The 20,438-nt window shown below is 45.0% G+C and overlaps 1 protein-coding gene across 1 annotated transcript in view; it reads left to right on the forward strand.

Annotated features, from left to right (window-relative positions):
* Positions 1–18,447, forward strand: part of LOC139548594 (cell adhesion molecule DSCAM-like) — a 149,107-nt gene extending 130,660 nt beyond the window's left edge. Inside the window, exons 19-33 of the mRNA XM_071358378.1 lie at positions 813–968; positions 1,211–1,341; positions 1,514–1,667; positions 1,852–1,969; positions 2,404–2,567; positions 2,759–2,857; positions 4,124–4,312; positions 5,161–5,451; positions 5,640–5,816; positions 6,376–6,406; positions 6,925–7,037; positions 7,149–7,298; positions 8,951–9,151; positions 9,348–9,650; positions 17,324–18,447. Coding sequence (XP_071214479.1) covers positions 813–968; positions 1,211–1,341; positions 1,514–1,667; positions 1,852–1,969; positions 2,404–2,567; positions 2,759–2,857; positions 4,124–4,312; positions 5,161–5,451; positions 5,640–5,816; positions 6,376–6,406; positions 6,925–7,037; positions 7,149–7,298; positions 8,951–9,151; positions 9,348–9,650; positions 17,324–17,724 — 2,678 coding nt within the window. The 3' untranslated portion in view covers positions 17,725–18,447. The remainder of the gene's footprint in view (positions 1–812; positions 969–1,210; positions 1,342–1,513; positions 1,668–1,851; positions 1,970–2,403; positions 2,568–2,758; positions 2,858–4,123; positions 4,313–5,160; positions 5,452–5,639; positions 5,817–6,375; positions 6,407–6,924; positions 7,038–7,148; positions 7,299–8,950; positions 9,152–9,347; positions 9,651–17,323) is intronic.
* Positions 18,448–20,438: the final 1,991 nt, after the last annotated feature.

The raw sequence follows: 20,438 nt of genomic DNA on the forward strand, positions 1-20,438 counted from the left end.
CCCTTTAGTCTCTAATTTTCTATATTAATTGTGCTATGTAGCATGTCATTGATCTTGTACTTGGCAGATTTGCACCCCTAGTTTCGTTTTAATTAGTAGTAGTGGTTTAGTTTTTAGTTTTCTCAACAGGCAACACTAGATCATGGGTTTGCCTTGTTGAATTTTTGCAATATTTCAGCAACATTACCATTTTCTCCTTGATTTCATTCTGCCAGTGTTGGTCAAATTAGTTACAAATTACACTTCTAGCTTTACTTATAAATCAACTATCCAATGAGTATTATATCTCAATAGACACATAGACACATCCTGTTCTGTACATAATCTAGTCCATTAGTTGTTTAGTAGCTTCATTCTAGTGAGGTGGGTTATATGGAGGAAGGTACCACAGGGCCAGAGTGGGCAGCACCCAGAGCTAACACCCTGCTCCTGCTCAGGCCCTGTGGATGGGATCCAGCCTGCAGCCTGCCGGGTCTCCATCAATAATTCACAGGATGCAGTATGTCACTGCTTCAGCTCTGTCTACAAGGACACTCAGTCAAGGACAGAGGAGACGCAGCAGACAGAGCACTACTGCCAATAGTCAGTCACTACATAGTCAGTCACTACAATATCACAGATACTACCTCGGTCAAAAATCACAGTAGTTTACTGTGTATGGCCATCATCTTGTATGGTAGTTTGCAGTGTGGTCTTACGTGGTCACTGTACTGTAGTTCTTTGAATTCTATCACACTGGATCATAGACTTGATTTGACATGGTGTGAGAGTGAGTGATAAACTGTTGTGTAACCATTGTGTGACATTGTCAGAGTTGGGAGAGATCAGGAACGTGACCACCTCCTACCCGTCTCTGGAACTGGATGGTCTGGAGAAATACACCAACTACAGCATCCAGGTTCTGGCCTTCACCCGGGCCGGGGACGGGGTGCGCAGCGAGCAGATCTTCACCCGGACCAAGGAAGACAGTGAGATACAAATCCTGGCTTGAGATACACTTGAGATAGATGTGGATCCTTGCTTTCACATTGACATCAAAGCATGATTCCTGCAAAAGTCCAAGCTATGCATGCATACGTCAAATCAGATTTCAGTAATAAAGCACTGTCTGCAATGGGCTTGAATAGGGCCATGAACCCATATGTTTCTATTAATACTTGCAGTATATATGTATGTTTAACATAATCTTTACTCTCCTTCCTCCCTCTAGTCCCTGGGCCTCCAGCGGGGGTTAAGGCCGCAGCCTCCACCAGCTCCGTGGTGTTTGTGTCCTGGCTCCCTCCTCTCAAACTCAACGGCATCATCAGGAAGTACATCGTCTTCTGCTCCAACCACCCCACGGTACAGAGCTCTATTATCATTAACACAGCTTTCATTATAACGCCGCCTCCAGTCCTGCCATTCTGGGCTGTATTTGAAAGTCCTGTACAGAGAGAGAATACTCTTGAAGATTACTCCCCTGTTAAATGCACAGACGTGTAACCCCCTTCCCTTTCTCCGTCCCTCTCTCCAGGTGATGAGTGAGTTTGAGGCTTCTCCTGATGTATATTTCTACAGAGTGCCAAACCTGGCCCGCAACAGGAAGTACAGCATCTGGGTGGTTGCCGTGACAGCCGCTGGGCGAGGCAACAGCAGTGAGACCATCACAGTGGAACCTCGGGCCAAAGGTACAGGCTGCCTGTGTAACAGTGTAACTATCAAAACTAATCTGGCTGAAGTATTATTGATTGCAGTATGGTGTTGGTGGTGTTGACATCTATGATATTGCTTGCATTCTGTTTTTATTCATCATTGTTTTCCATAGGAGTAGAATGGTACAGTCACAGTGGTGCATGTATGTAACCCCCATAGCTCCGGCCAGGATCCTGACGTTCAACGGAACAGTGACTACACCCTGGATGAGGGACATCATTCTGCCCTGCAAGGCGGTCGGAGATCCACCCCCCACCATCAAGTGGCTGAAGGGAAAGTAAGTCAAGGCCATAGAGATGTATAGAGATCGCAACGTTGTAGCTGTGCCATTATGGCGTCTGTGACAGCCATTGAGGCGATCTACATTTTAAACTATTCAATTTTTTTCTTATTTTGACGTTTGAAAAAAGTTCAAAGCTAATATTGGTGACTTACCGCCACCTGCAGGGCTGGAGTCTTGAAGCAAATATTGTGTGTCGTTCATTTATTGTGGCCACTCTATGGCGGTCATATAGCTTTAAGCTGTTTACGAACTAGGCAAACCATGCAAAACCGGGTTATTTCCAAATAATGATCTCTATACATCTCTATGGTCAACACCCATCTGTCACATGATTCAACACAATGCAGAAATGTCAAAATTTTTATCATGTTTTTACTCTGATCACATTCTGTACTGAACATCATCCGGTCAACTCTACCTCTCAACAGCAATGGTACCCCTGGTCCTGTTCTGATTGACGGACGCCACAGTGTCCATAGCAACGCTAGTTTCATCATCCGGACGGTGAAAGCAGAGGACTCTGGGAACTACAGCTGTGTGGCCAGCAACAACTGGGGCTCTGATGAAATCACGCTGAACCTGCAGGTTCAAGGTAAGACAGAGAGAGATGCAAAAGGAGAACTGTCTAAAACTGTCCAATACTAATTGGTACTAACACTTCAAAGGCCTTTCTACGTAGGTTAGCCGTAGGTCTTCTGAGGACACTTTGTGGCTAGTTTGATGTAGCACAGATGCTTTGTTGTCATGGAACTTGTTCTAAACATCATTCCCTTTGTTCTACAGTTCCTCCAGACCAACCACGCCTCACAGTTACCAAGACAACTACCACATCAATCACTCTGTCCTGGATACCTGGGGACAATGGAGGAAGCTCCATCAGAGGTGAGTGACATTAGGCCATTTGGACACACCAGAGACACCTCTACAAGGCATAGACCTCCTTTCCGACACCCCAGTGACACTTCAACAAGACAAATATTCCCATTCACACACACTAACTAATGACATTTCAACAAGAGAGAAAGTAGACCTCCATTCACACACACTAACTAATGACATTTCAACAAGAGAGAAAGTAGACCTCCATTCACACACACTAACTAATGACATTTCAAGAAGAGAGAAAGTAGACCTCCATTCACACATACTAACTAATGACATTTCAAGAAGAGAGAAAGTAGACCTCCATTCACACACACTAACTAATGACATTTCAAGAAGAGAGAAAGTAGACCTCCATTCATACACACTAACTAATGACATTTCAAGAAGAGAGAAAGTAGACCTCCATTCACACACACTAACTAATGACATTTCAACAAGAGAGAAAGTAGACCTCCATTCACACACACTAACTAATGACATTTCAACAAGAGAGAAAGTAGACCTCCATTTGGGCAAACCAACAACACCTCAACAAGTCACTGGTAACTACTAAGACACACAAATGACACTTCAGTTACACGGCTAGTATCCTATTAGGACATTGGGTGAACAAAATCATCTTACAAGGCCCTCCACTTCTCATTATCTTAGACAGGCCTAGTAATTGCGTTGAGTGGGGTGCTAAAACAGTGGAGAGGGAATAGATTAAAAAGGAACAAAGAAGATTAGGTGGGTTAAAGTGGAAGGTTAAACCACTCATTCAAGAAGAAAGCCCAATCACAGAAGGAGTAGCACTGGTGATTTATCATAGCTGGTCATCACTGGAACACAACAGGCTTCTGGCCTCTCAGGCTTTTTAAAAGAGATTTTAAGGGATATCCAGGATGATTTCCTATGGTATTTGTTTTCATGTCATGAGTCAAATGATCTTGTTTAGTCTTTGCACTAACACCAATACAGTGTCTTATTTTCCTCTTGTCCGAGTAAATAGTGGCTATGATCAGGTGCTGTTGTCCTGCCTTATGTTACATTTAATGTTAATCAATCTCAATGGCATGTTTATAGGTATTTAGCCGATGTCTAACACTGAACAATCTGTTGGAAGGGAAGTGCAAATACTACAAGGTTCCACTTTGCTGTGCCAGCACTGTGAGTGATTATCTGGGTAATGTAGTTTTAGATTAACTTGGAGTATGTTGGGAGAGATTTTACAGTTATGCTCTGTCTCTGTCCCTCTGTCTCTGTCTTTTTCTCTTTCTGTAGGCTACATCCTGCAGTACTCAGAGGACAACAGTGAGCAGTGGGGCAGCTTTCCCATCAGCCCTAGCGAGCGCTCTTACCGTCTGGAGAACCTGAAGTGTGGCACCTGGTACAAGTTCACCCTGACTGCTCAGAACGGAGTGGGCCCCGGACGCATCAGTGAGATCATTGAAGCAAAGACCCACGGAAAAGGTGAAGTCTTTTTAGCAAGGATGGGCAACTGGCCCTCGGATCAAGTTTTTAAATTTAAATTTTTTATTTTACTCAGTCGGGTTCTAAACTTACTGTTGCAAGTTAGAATAGTTGAATACACAAAGTGCAATTTAGAAATTTGGTTGTGCATCAGTAGTTTTTGTTTTATGTCAGTCACTGATAGTCAATCAATTAGCCCATGTCAGCTAAACATTTCTAGATTGGTAAGTTAGTCTAGCGGCCAGCTATCTAAACTTAGTAATCATGGTCCAATTACCGGCCGAGGGGCCCCCATTGATTTTGTTAGTCAGTCTCACTCAGATATCACATTAAAAACTGCAAACACTTCTCTCCACCCTATGGTAAAATGTAAAACGGCTCATTTTCCTCTCCACCCCATGGCAAAATGAGTAGAATTGCATGAAATTAGTTATAAAACTGCAACATATTCGCTACGCCCAATGGCAAAATGTGTAGAATTGCACGAAATTAACTTTAAAACGTAAAAAAAATCTGTCCACTGTCAAGAGGGGAGCAGCTAAAATGTTTTGCTCACAGCGTGGTGGCGGTGGGGTGGGGTGTGTGTATGCACATGTGGGTACGCAGACCTGCAAGCAACTTTTTTTGTGGCCCCCACCCCCTTCAATGTTGCCCATCCAGGCTCTATAGCATCTCCACCACCACTGTCCCCTTAGAACTGACTCTAACTCAACAGTCCTATCCAAAATTGTATCAAGCAATTCCTCAGACTAGCTCAATTATTATGTGACTTGATCTGGTTCATGAATAAAATGTTACAGGCATCCTTAGAAGTCTACATCTGATCTCTTCACCCCTCTTCTTTCCAGAGCCCCAGTTTGCCAAAGAACATGAGCTGTTTGCCAGCATCAACTCCACCCGGGTCAGGCTCAATCTAATTGGGTGGAACAATGGTGGCTGCCCAATCACCTCGTTCACCCTGGAGTACCATCCGATGGGCACGGCAACGTGGACCACGGCTCAGCGCACCTCCCTAACCAAGAGCTACATCCTGTATGACCTGGCGGAGGCCACCTGGTACGAGCTGCAGATGAAAGTGGTCAACAGCGCCGGCTCCGCCGAGAAGAAAATCATGTTCGCCACGCTCAATGCCGATGGAAGTGAGTTCAGTTCAGTGGTCTTCTAGGATGATACATTTTTTTTCCTGAACCAGGGTAATTTCCAGAAGGCCTTCCAAAGAGACATATTTGACTACGAAGCCTCAACCCTGGTGGTGCATCCTTAAATAGTCATGCCTGATACTCAGGATGGTAGGTTCCCCAAGCTTATCTGGATCCTCCCTCCGCAGGCACCATCCCTCCTCTGTTGAAGACAGTGGACCCCATCACAGACAACATGTCAGGCAACGAGGGGCTGAAGATGATGGTGACCATCACCTGTATCCTGGTGGCTGCTGTCATGGTCTTCATCCTCCTGATGGTGCTGAAGAGGAGGAGGAGGGAGCAGAGGCTCAAGAGGCTACGTGGTGAGTCAGAACACACGCACAAGCACGTACACACACAATAGAAACAAAGCACTTAATAACACACAAGCACTTTTTAGAGCTGTATGCTTCATGCTCAAGAGAGTGAGGATCAATTAACCTGAGCAGAACCAGTAGAATTGTGACTATTGACTTTCATTATGTAATAAATTGTTTTATTTAACTAGGCAAGTCAGTTAAGAACAAATTCTTATTTACATTGACAGCCTAGGAACAGTGGGTTAACTGCCTTGTTCAGGGGCAGAACGACAGATTTTTACCTTGTCAGCTCAGGGATTTGATCTAGCAACACTTTTGGTTACTGGCACAACACTCTAACCACTAGGCTACCTGCCACCCCAAGAGGCTAAGAGGCTATCAGTTTAGCTAACAGCATAGAACGGTCTGATCAGATCTAGTGTTCCACTTTTAATTTGCCCCACTCTAATGTTCTAGTTTTGCACATCTAGGAAATTAGCTTGGTGCTTTTGATTTTAATATGTTAGCTTCTGTCAACCACAACTCTGCGTTGTTACTAATTTACTATATGCTGACTTTACAGATGCAAAAAGCCTGGCAGAAATGCTGATGAGGTATGTGAAGAGGAATACATGTTAACTTTAGATAGGAATCATAAAATACTTTAAACTAACTGTCCAGTGTTTCCAGATTTCTATTAAATATGACCTATAATTACTTACAATATGAGTGAAATAGTTTCCCTTCCAACGTTCTTTTATTCAGTATTTTTAAAACAACTTTTCTGTGTTGGAATGGTGTGTGCGTACCCCGACAACAGAATGTTGTGGGCGTATACCAGCCATTAAAAATATTAATACAAATAGATCGCTGATTGGCCAGCTCATCCTCCTCAGGAGTATGATATACTGTATGAGGAAATAGCAAGTATTTTTAAAAGAGTCTGTTTGAGATAGGGTTTTTGAAGCGTTTTTCTCCAATTTATGCTTTGGCCACAAATACGTCTACATGATGAGTCAACAGCATTATTTGGGTATGAGTTTACAAAATATGAGTTTTTAAAACTGATATTTTCACTGGACAGTTACTTTAAAACTATGACTGAATACTTGCAAACAATACTATCTCCTAGTAAAAACACACGGACACCAGACACATCCAACAAGCAGCAGACCATGAGAATGCACATCGATATCCCCCGAGCCCAGCTGCTCATCGAGGAGAGAGATACTATGGAGATTATTGGTGAGACCCCTGTCTTCCCCGCCAGTTTACAGTATGCTTATCCCTTGCATGTTATATTTGATAATATTTTCTAAGAACTCATTGTCTCCCTCCCTGTTTTTTGTCTGTCAGACGACAGGTCGACGGTGCTGCTGACTGATAACGACTTTGGGGAGACGTCCAAACAGAAGTCGTCCACGGTCACACACACAGTCCATTACCAGTCCCTGTCGCAGGCCACCGGCCCACTGGTGGACGTCTCTGACGCCCGGCCTGGAACCAGTAAGAGCCTTACCTATTTAATCACCTCTATATCCCACCCCTCACCACCTTTACTCTGACGTACAGTAAGCTACTAGCCTAATGTCATCCCCTGGAAGAATAGGGGTGTCACGATCGTGTGGAGGAGAGACGGACCAAAACGCAGCATGTGGAAAATAAGCCATCTTCCTTTTATTATAGAAGAAGGCAAAACGAAACAAAACACTTACAAACTAACAAAACAAATAAACGACCGTGAAGCTAATAAACGTAGTGCACACACACAGGCTACAAACGTTCAGACATAGACAATTCCCCACAACAAACTAAAGCCTATGGCTACCTTAAATATGGCTCCCAATCAGAGACAACAGAAACCAGCTGTCTCTAATTGGGAACCCATTCAGGCAACCATAGACTTTCCTAGACAACTACTCACAACATAGACACAGCTAGACAACTATACTAAACATAAACCCAACTACTCTAAATAAACCCCCTAAACCTTACAATCACCCTGGACACTACAAAACCCACATAAATACCCATGTCACACCCTGACCTAACTAAAATAATAAAGAAAACAAAGAATACTAAGGCCAGGGCGTGACAAGGGGCAATTCAGTGTTTATTTGGTTGTAGTTATGTGAAATAAGAGAATGCTCTTTGTCAAGATTAATATTGTTTTATATAGTTGCATTCAATCCAAGCATCATTGTACATATTTCTCTCTCATGTGCATGTAACTGTACCCCAGTCCTCCAATCAGTGTTTAGACTTTAGAGTTTATTTTATAAACAATAGCTCTAACAATAAACCTCCAGGTATCCACATGACCTGATCCCAAATCCATTCTCAACAAACTAGAATCTTCAGCTTATCATAGTTTCAACCCTCAGATCCACTTACAGAGCCCACAGCCCAGAGCAGTGTGAGCCAAGGCAGTGGCTAGACAGTGGCCTATGGAGGCTCTTGCTGCTGAGCTTCAGTAGAGTTGAGCTGGTGAAGAGTGGAGAGGCCTCTGGCTCCACCTGACCGCTCACCTGATTGGGCTCATTGAGGCTGGCCAGGAAGCACAGTGGACCCAAAAAAATTTGAATAAAAAATAACCACAGTGGGCCTGAACCTTATCTGCTGACTCAGCCACATCTATCCAGAGTGTTGGGCAAACACTGCCTGCTGTGCCAGTTTCCAACCCACTGATGGAATTACTACTACCTACTACTATTACCACTGCTATTCTTCTCTGGCTTCTCCAGGCCGGATCTAATCATGGCCGTTCTAAAGGGACATTCTGATTTGGTGCCATTGATGCATAGCACAGTAGGTTAAATGTCTGGGTCAGACCAAATATGATACTATTTTTGTCTTTGGGGAATATTATATCGACTGTGAAAGGTTAGGATGATACTGTAATTTCAAACCTATTAATTATTATTGATCAATAGATGTTTGTTTAATTTGATACACAGACAATTGAGACTCAATATACAGTATGCAATTTACTTTCTAGTAGCTCTTCAGTGGTATGTCCGAAATGGCACCATATTCTATATGGACACTGGTCAAAAGTAGTGCACTACATAGGGGATAGGGTGCCATTTCTGACACTGCCTATGCCTGACACTGCCTAGGCCTCTCTCCAGTAAAGACCCTGGCCCTTTCATCCCCAGACCCCACAGCACGCCGCACTGCCAAAGCAGGCCCTGCAGCCAGCAGGAACCGCTATGCCAGCCAGTGGACTCTGAACCGGCCACAACCACCCACCTCCTCCCACACCCTGAGCACAGACTGGAGACTGCCCACACCGCGCGCCGCCGGCTCTGTGGACAAGGAGAGCGACAGCTACAGCGTCAGCCCATCGCAGGACACAGGTACTGGACTGACCCTATGTCTCACATACAACATTAGTCTGCAGCAAAGGGGAGACCACTACTACTGTACGTGGAAGGGTCAGAGTGCTCACGGTATGTTTTAAGATATTTCCTATATATCTTAGGAAATTTCAGCTATATACATACACTATAATGGATGTTGTGTCTCTGTGTGTGTTTGTGTGTGACTACGCAGACCGCGCGCGGAGCAGCATGGTGTCGACGGAGAGTGCGTCGTCCACGTACGAGGAGCTGGCCCGGGCCTACGAGCACGCCAAGATGGAGGAGCACCTGCGGCACGCCAAGTTCACTATCACAGAGTGCTTCATCTCCGACACCTCCTCGGAGCAAATGACGGCCGGCACCAACGACTACACAGACAGCCTGGCATCTAGCACGCCGTCTGAGTCAGGCATCTGCAGGTTCACCGCCTCCCCGCCCAAGCCTCAGGACATCAGCCGGGTCATGAACATGGCCGCACCAAAGGCCCACAGACCGGGTAAGGAGAAGGCAGCACTCATATACAGAACATGCACAGACATACACTGCAAACACACACACACACACAGTACAGTTCAAACCTTACTGAAAGGAAATGATTATGTATTATTTTCCTCATTACTCTAGATCAGTGTTTTCCAACTCCGGTCCTCCCCCAACAGTACATATTGCTCTTGTGGCCCTCGACAAGCACACCTGATTCTACTAATCATCAAGCCCTTGACAAGTTGAATCGGGTGTTTTCGTCTGGGGCTACAACAAAAATGTGTACTGTTGGGGGTACTGGAGGACCGGAGTTGGAAAACACTGCTATAGATAGCAGTTCAGTTCTGCTCCAATTAGGCCTTGGGCCACAGCATTACAACTGTAACTTCCACAGCTCTCTGGACCTGTTCAAAGTTAAGTTCCATAGCTTTCATTTAACACAGCATTTTAGAAAATGCCTATTGCAAATTAATGATCATGAGATACTCTTCCTCAGATAACACCTCTGGCATGCTGTTAATGCTCGATGAAGTACAAACACCATTAAAACCCAGTAATACCCCTCACAGTGCTGTATTTAGCTTCAGCTCTCTGCAGAAATGTCTGCACATGGAGGAGCTGTCCTTACGTCCGTCTGTCAGGCTATCCGCCTTTCTGACACTGTCCTCTCCCGGGTTGGCCTCATATGACCTGCTTCTTCTCACCTCCCATTCCTATTGGTTACACTGTCTGGCGCAGTTTGTGACAGACCAAACAGACTGGGTTGAAATACATAGATATGAGGAAATTCCCATTTTCAAATATTTTTTGTAAAAAATACACACACACAGAGAGACAGAATGTATTGTGCGTTTAGTGAGTCCTGGCCTGCCTAGTTTTCATTCTGGGCTGGGGGTATGAAGACTAGCTAGTTGTTGATGGTGTCTGGAGGTAGGGACTGGGCTGGGGTGAGCGAGACGAGGTAGACAGGTTTTGGCTATCTGAGCTGGGTCTTGAGTTTCCGTTCCTCATTATGTTTTCATGGTGCGTACACAAGCCAGCTGCCCACAGTCATCAGCCAGCGGGAGGCTTAAACTGTCAGCTGAGGGCAAGTAGAGGCTATCTGTCAAGCCAATCTAAAGCTATTGTCTGTCAATACAAAACAGCACTTTACTGCCACAATGGAGACGTTCAGCGTGATATCGGTCTTTCAGACGCAGAGCCTGATGTAGCGTCGTGCTAACCCTGGTTTCACTTTCATCCAGCGGGAGTTGGGCGACACATAGACAAGCTTTAGAGGTTTCTACAGTAAGTCCCTGTTGAAGACCGTTGTTACAAGTCTGGTATACCATCAGCCAGCTCTGTTGTGGCACACACTGTGGAATTCACCCATGTTAGTTTGAACACAGTTCATTTTTGTGTGTTTTTTCCCAGTGAGTGTCAGTATGATCAGAATTTTAAAGAAAAAAAGGCAATTTTCAATATAGAATGTCTACGATGGCATTCAATAGTGTCTGTCTGTCTGTCTGTCTGACAGTGGCCCACTGCCCCCCCCCCCCCCCTTCTGTAGTAATGTACCTTTGCCCTGAGTTGACACTGTGACCTCATCTGTCATTCACACAGGGTTACGGAGGAGGGCCTCTCTCCTGTTACTCTGACACGTGTCAATCACAATCACACACACTTGATACTGCTACAGTAGGTCAACCTGGGGTCAGTAGGTCAACCTGGCAAGCCCATTTCTTTGTGTGTGTGTGTGTGTGTGTGTGTGTGTGTGTGTGTGTGTGTGTGTGTGTGTGTGTGTGTGTGTGTGTGTGTGTGTGTGTGTGTGTGTGTGTGTGTGTGTGTGTGTGTGCGCGTGTGTGTGTGTGTGACAATAGAGTCATTGGGGAAAGCTGGATGGAAACATTGGGCAACGATCTGTGTGACCGCTCATAAACAGTCTGTCCTGTGCAATTACTGTGGGGAGCCAATCATAGAGGATGATCTTGAGGTTCTCAGCTCAGAAACATTTACTGCAACACTGTTGAGTAGTCAAAATGTGATGGGCCTTTAAACAAGCCAAGGTGTCTCTGTGTGTTTGGGTGTGTGTGTGTGCGCGATGTGTCTGTATGTTTACTAGTGTGTGGGTAGTTGAAGGCCAGATTACAGAAAATGAGAACAGCTCCCGATAGCGCAGATCGACTTGGGCACACAGAATGTTAAAACATTCATATACATCAACCCCCCCCCCCCCCCCCCAGCGTACAGACTTGTTACATGGCTGGGAATCATTGTTGTGTAGCTGATACAAGTTGTGCCATTACCCACGCCCTGCAACTTACAGCCTGATGGATTTCAGCTAAATAAATTCCCATTGAGCTCCCAAAGAAAAGCTTTAAAATGGTTGCCATTTACAGGTTTTAATAAAGCCTATTAGATACACAGTAAATTATTCATGCTCCCTGTGAACTCGGGGATTAAGTCACTAAGGTCACATGTAGGATACAATCTACATAGATGGGCCGGTCCTCCTCTGTGTGGTGGGGGATAGTGATTTGTCATTGAAAAGGCCAGTCACTGAAGCCTGCTGATCTCTGTGGCCTCTGAAAGATGAATATTTAAGAGATCCATTAGAACAGTACACGTCTCCCCACCACTCCTAATCAAGTGTAAAATCTTCAGTGCGACTCATACATCTCTGGCTACTGGACACGTCTTTGTGATTATCTAATTTCCTAAATGAAATATGTAATTTATTCAGTGGATGAGATACATTTACAGCAGAAGTGATGGTGTCATCATCCACTCAACCGTGTTCAGTGATTCACTGTCTGCGTGGGGGAATACTGTGTTGAGAAGTCTTTTAAAGTGCTGCAGTGTCATTAACTAAATGTACGCTTGGGTTGCGTCACATGCTTGGTTTGTTCTGGTCCTGGACAGCAAAGAATCTGTCTCTGAATGAGATTTGAAGCACCTTTTTGCCTCAGTTAACCCCAAGTACAGATAAGGAGAGTTTGAGAGTGGGTAGTGCAGGTCTGTTCAATGTGATAGTCCTGAAGAAATGGAAAGGTGATTTGAATATGAATCTGACAGGTTAATGCAGCAATATTATAGGATAAGTAATCCCGTCGCCAAGCCATGTAAAATGATATCGTCCTGAAATCATTATAGAATCTGTATCCTCCCGACTCAATATGATAGATTAGATTACATTATCCAAACTGAAATCATATTTCCTCCACTCATATGATTTCCCATCATATACCATATATCCTGACAGTAAGTACATACCATATGAAAAGACCCCTATGGAATCGAAAGTAACCGAGTAATGCTGACATTGAGAATTTTCCTCCCAGCTCAGTGTAGTGAGTGTACCCCTCTAACCTTCCTGACTGGTTACCCCGCTAGCCTTCCTGACTGTGTACCCCTCTAACCAATCAATCAATCAATTTTATTTTATATAGCCCTTCGTACATCAGCTAATATCTCGAAGTGCTGTACAGACACCCAGCCTAAAACCCCAAACAGCTAGTAATGCAGGTGTAGAAGCACGGTGGCTAGGAAAAACTCCCTAGAAAGGCCAAAACCTAGGAAGAAACCTAGAGAGGAACCAGGCTATGAGGGGTGGCCAGTCCTCTTCTGGCTGTGCCGGGTGGAGATTATAACAGAACTATGCCAAGATGTTCAAAAATGTTCATAAGTGACAAGCATGGTCAAATAATAATCATGAATAATTTTCAGTTGGCTTTTCATAGCCGATCATCAAGAGTTGAAAAACAACAGGTCTGGGACAGGTGGCGGTTCCATAACCGCAGGCAGAACAGCTGAAACTGGAATAGCAGCAAGGCCAGGCGGACTGGGGACAGCAAGGAGTCACCACGGGCGGCAGTCCCGACGCATGGTCCTAGGGCCCAGGTCCTCCGAGAGAAAGAAAGAGAGAAGGAGAAAATTAGAGAGAGCCAAGATTTTCAAAATTTCCATAAATGACAAGCATGGTCAAATAATAATCAGGAATAAATCTCAGTTGGCTTTTCATAGCCGATCATTAAGAGTTGAAAACAGCAGGTCTGGGACAGGTAGGGGTTCCATAACCGCAGGCAGAACAGTTGAAACTGGAATAGCAGCAAGGCCAGGCGGACTGGGGACAGCAAGGAGTCACCACGGCCGGTAGTCCCGACGTATGGTCCTAGGGCTCAGGTCCTCCGAGAGAAAGAAAGAGAGAAGGAGAAAATTAGAGAGAGCCAAGATTTTCAAAATGTTCATAAATGACAAGCATGGTCAAATAATAATCAGGAATAAATCTCAGTTGGCTTTTCATAGCCGATCATTAAGAGTTGAAAACAGCAGGTCTGGGACACTTAGGGGTTCCGTAACCGCAGGCAGAACAGTTGAAACTGGAATAGCAGCAAGGCCAGGCGGACTGGGGACAGCAAGGTGTCATCATGCCCGGTAGTCCTGACGTATGGTCCTAGGGCTCAGGTTCTCAGAGAGAAAGAGAGAACGAGAGAATTAGAGAGAGCATACTTAAATTCACACAGGACACTGGATAAGACAGGAGAAGTACTCCAGGTAACCAACTGACCCTAGCCCCCCGACACAAACTACTGCAGCATAAATACTGGAGGCTGAGACAGGAGCGGTCAGGAGACACTGTGGCCCCATCCGAAGAAACCCCCGGACAGGGCCAAATAGGAAGGATATAACCCCACCCACTTTGCCAAAGCACAGCCCCCGCACCACTAGAGGGAAATCCTCAACCACCAACTTACAATCCTGAGACAAGGCCGAGTATAGCCCACAAAGGTCTCCACCACAGCACAAACCAAGGGGGGGCGCCAACCCAGACAGGAAGATCACGTCAGTAACTCAACCCACTCAAGTGACGCACCCCTCCTAGGGACGGCATGAAAGAGCACCAGCAAGCCAGTGACTCAGCCCCTGTAACAGGGTTAGAGGCAGAGAATCCCAGTGGAGAGAGGGGAACCGGCCTGGCAGAGACAGCAAGGGCGGTTCGTTGCTCCAGAGCCTTTCCGTTCACCTTCACACTCCTGGGCCAGACTACACTCAATCATATGACCTACTGAAGAGATAAGTCTTCAGTAAAGACTTAAAGGTTGAGACCGAGTCTGCGTCTCTCACATGGGTAGGCAGACTGTTCCATAAAAATGGAGATCTATAGGAGAAAGCCCTGCCTCCCGCTGTTTGCTTAGAAATTCTAGGGACAATTAGGAGGCCTGCGTCTTGTGACCGTAGCGTACGTATTGGTATGTACGGCAGGACCAACTCGGAAAGATAGGTAGGAGCAAGCCCATGTAACGCTTTATAGGTTAACAGTAAAACCTTGAAATCAGCCCTTGCCTTAACAGGAAGCCAGTGTAGGGAAGCTAGCACTGGAGTAATATGATCAAATTTCTTGGTTCTAGTCAGGATTCTAGCAGCCGTATTTAGCACTAACTGAAGTTTATTTAGTGCTTTATCCGGGTAGCCGGAAAGTAGAGCATTGCAGTAGTCTAACCTAGAAGTAACAAATGCATGGATTAATTTTTCTGCATCATTTTTGGACACAAAATTTCTGATTTTTGCAATGTTACGTAGATGGAAAAAAGCTGTCCTTGAAACAGTCTTGATATGTTCGTCAAAAGAGAGATCAGGGTCAAGAGTAACGCCGAGGTCCTTCACAGTTTTATTTGAGACGACTCTTTGTTTCTTGGGACCTAGAACAAGCATCTCTGTTTTGTCCGAGTTTAAAAGTAGAAAGTTTTCAGCCATCCACTTCCTTATGTCTGAAACACAGGCTTCTAGCGAGGGCAATTTTGGGGCTTCACCATGTTTCATTGAAATGTACAGCTGTGTGTCATCCGCATAGCAGTGAAAGTTAACATTATGTTTTCGAATAACATCCCCAAGAGGTAAAATATATAGTGAAAACAATAGTGGTCCTAAAACGGAACCTTGAGGAACACCGAAATGTACAGTTGATTTGTCAGAGGACAGACCATTCACAGAGACAAACTGATATCTTTCCGACAGGTAAGATCTAAACCAGGCCAGAACTTGTCCGTGTAGACCAATTTGGGTTTCCAGTCTCTCCAAAAGAATGTGGTGATCGATGGTGTCAAAGGCAGCACTAAGGTCTAGTAGCACGAGGACAGATGCAGAGCCTCGGTCTGACGCCATTAAAAGGTCATTTACCACCTTCACAAGTGCAGTCTCAGTGCTATGATGGGGTCTAAAACCAGACTGAAGCATTTCGTATACATTATTTGTCTTCAGAAAGGCAGTGAGTTGCTGCGCAACAGCTTTTTCTAAAATCTTTGAGAGGAATGGAAGATTCGATATAGGCCGATAGTTTTTTATATTTTCCGGGTCAAGGTTTGGCTTTTTCAAGAGAGGCTTTATCACTGCCACTTTTAGTGAGTTTGGTACACATCCGGTGGATAGAGAGCTGTTTATTATGTTCAACATAGGAGGGCCAAGCACAGGAAGCAGCTCCTTCAGCAGTTTAGTAGGAATAGGATCCAGTATGCAGCTTGAAGGTTTAGAGGCCATGATTATTTTCATCATTGTGTCAAGAGATATAGTACTAAAACACTTAAGTGTCTCTCCCGATCCCAGGCCCTCGCAGAGCTGTGCAGATCCAGCACAGAGCTGTGCAGATGCAGATCCATCTAACCTTCCTGACTGGTTACCCCGCTAGCCTTCCTGACTGGGTACCCCTCTAACCTTCCTGACTGGTTACCCCGCTAGCCTTCCTGACTGGGTACCCCTCTAACCTTCCTGACTGGGTACCCCTCTAACCTTCCTGACTGGTTACCCAGCTAACCTTCCTGACTGGGTACCCCTCTAACCTTCCTGACTGGTTACCCCGCTAGCCTTCCTGACTGGGTACCCCTCTAACCTTCCTGACTGGGTACCCCTCTAACCTTCCTGACTGGTTACCCAGCTAACCTTCCTGACTGGGTACCCCTCTAACCTTCCTGACTGGTTACCCCGCTAGCCTTCCTGACTGGGTACCCCTCTAACCTTCCTGACTGGTTACCCAGCTAACCTTCCTGACTGGGTACCCCTCTAACCTTCCTGACTGGTTACCCAGCTAACCTTCCTGACTGGGTACCCCTCTAACCTTCCTGACTGGGTACCCCTCTAACCTTCCTGACTGGGTACCCCGCTAGCCTTCCTGACTGGGTACCCCTCTAACCTTCCTGACTGGTTACCCAGCTAACCTTCCTGACTGGGTACCCCTCTAACCTTCCTGACTGGTTACCCCGCTAACCTTCCTTACTGGGTACCCCTCTAACTTTCCTGACTGGGTACCCCTCTAACCTTCCTGACTGGTTACCCCGCTAACCTTCCTTACTGGGTACCCCTCTAACCTTCCTGACTGGGTACCCCTCTAATCTTCCTGACTGGGTACCCCTCTAACCTTCCTGACTGGTTACCCAGCTAACCTTCCTGACTGGGTACCCCTCTAACCTTCCTGACTGGGTACCCCTCTAACCTTCCTGACTGGGTACCCCTCTAACCTTCCTGACTGGGTACCCCTCTAACCTTCCTGACTGGGTACCCCGCTAACCTTCCTTACTGGGTACCCCTCTAACTTTCCTGACTGGCTACCCCTCTAACCTTCCCGACTGGGTACCCCTCTGACCTTCCCGACTGGGTACCCCTCTAACCTTTCTGACTGAGTACCCCTCTAACCCCCTCTCTGGTCTCATCCCTCAGGTGGAGAGCTGGTGCACCTGCCCCCGTACCTACGCATGGACTTCCTGTTAAACCGTGGCTCTGTGTCGGGAGGACGGGGGTCCAACGGTGGTAACGGAGGAGGGGAGGCAGGGGCGTTGGGCCAGGCGTGTCTGGAGCCCCAGAAGAGCCGCACCCTGAAACGGCCCCCGCTCCTGGAGCCCACACCCATGGAGGTGCCCACGTCCAGGGAGGTGCAGCAGTGGCAGCCAGGGACTGCCTCCACACTGCCCCAGCGTGAGCCCACTGGCCGTGAGGCCACCGGAAACCTGGCCCAGGCACAGGCCGCCAAGCTCAGCAGCTCACAGGAGTCCCTGCTAGACTCCAGAGGACACTTAAAACAGAGCAACAACCCCTACGCAAAGTCCTACACACTGGTATAACACAAGGAGTTACGTTACACACTCCAGGACTTGGACTGTATACTGTACTGCAGCTCTATACAGAGAGCTGCACAGAACTATGATGATGATGGATACTTTTCAACAACAACTGAAGTTGTATATTTCTGACTCCAAATATTCCTTTCTTTTGTTCTTTCTCCCTTCTTTCCTCTTCTGGCTGTCTCATTTCTCTGTTTTATTTATTATTTTATTCTAAACACCATATGAAGATTGCCAAAATAATGTATTTAAATTTGACAGAGACAAATACTATTGAATTTATATCAAGGATAATTAAAGTCATTATTATTATTATATATAAAAATATAGAAATGTCTAAAAACAAGAAGAAGAGGAGGGGGACTCTGCAAGAGGATATTGCTATCTTCATTTATTTATTTTGTATGTCGCAGTGTGATCAAATCGATGATTAGGTATCTGGCCGTTTTTCAACAACGAAAAGAACTCCATTAAAGCTGAACCTGTCTGTCCATGCCGTCTACTCAATCTACTCAGATAGATTGTTACTACGTTCTTCAACCTTTCCAGTGACTGCATGGGGACTGATCTATGACAATTATAGGAATGGCTGGAAAATCCAAAAGAGAATTTTGTCACACTATGAAAATTATACAATGTGAATATATATAAAAGAGATGACTTTTATTTGTGGATATTACAGGGGAAATGATTTGGTTAATAAAGTCCTTAGTCATGTTTGCACACGTGGGTTTGATTGGAGATACTACTGTTTCTTCTCTCTGTTCCTCCATCTCTACCCTCTCAGCCACCACAGAGCCCAGCACACAGATCGCTTCATCAAACCATCAAATCAAAATCAAACCCAATTTTATTTGTCACATGCACCGATTACAACAGGTGTAGACCTTACTGTGAAATGCATACTTACGAGCCCTTAACCAACAATGCAGCGTAAAAAAAAGTATGCGCGAAAAATGTACTAAATAAACTAAAGGAAAAATAGTAATACAATAGAATAACAATACCGAGGCTATATACAAGAGGTACCGCTACCGAGTCAATGTGCAAGGGTATATGTTAGTCGAGGTAACTGCAATAATTGGTCTGGGTGTATACATGGTAAATTATTCTGAACAGGTCACCTGGATCGGATGTCTGACATTATAATAGCAAGTAGAGGGCAGGCAGGGTATAGACATCACTGCTCCCTATCAGACCTCAGGGGTATCTGAGTCCAGTGACCCCTTCACCTTTAGTGCAGAGGGCTCTCTGCTTAAATAAGTATGATTTATCTACAGTAGTGACAACTTATTGGTATGTGGACCAATCCAATACATTCATCACCTGAAAGCCCAGATCTAATTTTAACACTGTAGTGAAGGGTATTGACAAGACCTTATACTTATTTCAGTGAGATGACAAACTAATGAAAGATGAGACTTCCTGTGTCTTAGTCTATGTTTCGAGTCCTTTAGCACTGGTTTTACCTAACTGAGTGTTGCACTCTTTTGAAATGACTTCGAATGGCTCTCACTGGGTTGGCCTGGAGTTGTCACCGCCAACAGAGTGCACTGTGTAGTCACTCAACACAGCACCTCTTTGACAATAAATGAGGAGGAATTGGTTCTGCTTTAGAGAGGGCTGTACAGTACTTAAACACATTGTGACATTCTTATGGGAAGCTTCAAGGGCAGCACAGGAACACGCTGTAGTCTATCCAGCCATGTGGAGCGTCGCTAGACTCTACCGCACAGAACCCAATAAATTATTCATCCCCACAACGACATTGGGTCCCAGATCAGGTTTACATTGTCATACACTGATCCCTATAACAGAATATGGGGCACGCACGCACGCACGCACGCACGCACGCACGCACGCACGCACGCACGCACGCACGCACGCACGCACTGTAATGCAGCACTGGAGATCTGATGATCTACTCTACTGAGCCTGAGGAGTCACATCACAGCTATGGGGCTTACGTAATGACAGAAGTAGGCACTTGTTGTGTTTTGAAAAACATTGGAGCCTTTTATTGTGCTTCACACATCTACAGTACATGTTGACATATTCCTAATTGACTTGACATCACATATATACTGTACATACTAACATGATGTAACTTTTCCTGTCTTTACATGGAAAGTGTGGTTATAACTCATTTATTCTACACATCGTCACTGTCTGATGAAAACCTTGTAACACATTTTTGGCCAATTTAAATGTTTTCTTTTCATTTATTGAAAGCAGCAACTCCCCTCAATGTACTCTGAATATTTCATGACTCTAGTACCCAAAACGTGTTCAAAATAGCTTCGGATGTTTTATAATTGTAAGTTCGTTAAATGGAAATTATGGAGAAAAAAAAACATTTTACTAAAAAGTTTTTGTGTAGGGTAATGGGGTTTTCATCAGACAGCAACAATATTTAACATTTTCGTCATTTAGCAGACACTCTTATCCAGAGCCACTTACAGTAGTGAATGTATACATTTTCTGTATTGGTGCCCCATGGGAATCAAACCCACAACCCTGGCGTTGCAAGTACCATGCTCTACCAACTGAGCCACACAGGACAATATGAGCATATATATATATGGCACCTACTTATCACTGACATATATATATATATATATATATATATATATATATATGTCAGTGATAAGTAGGTGCCATGTACAGTAGTGAATGTAATGTGATGATTTCACTCTCATACATTAAGTATTTGT

This window comes from Salvelinus alpinus, chromosome 21, assembly GCF_045679555.1.
Source record: "Salvelinus alpinus chromosome 21, SLU_Salpinus.1, whole genome shotgun sequence".
Classification (NCBI taxonomy): domain Eukaryota; kingdom Metazoa; phylum Chordata; class Actinopteri; order Salmoniformes; family Salmonidae; genus Salvelinus; species Salvelinus alpinus.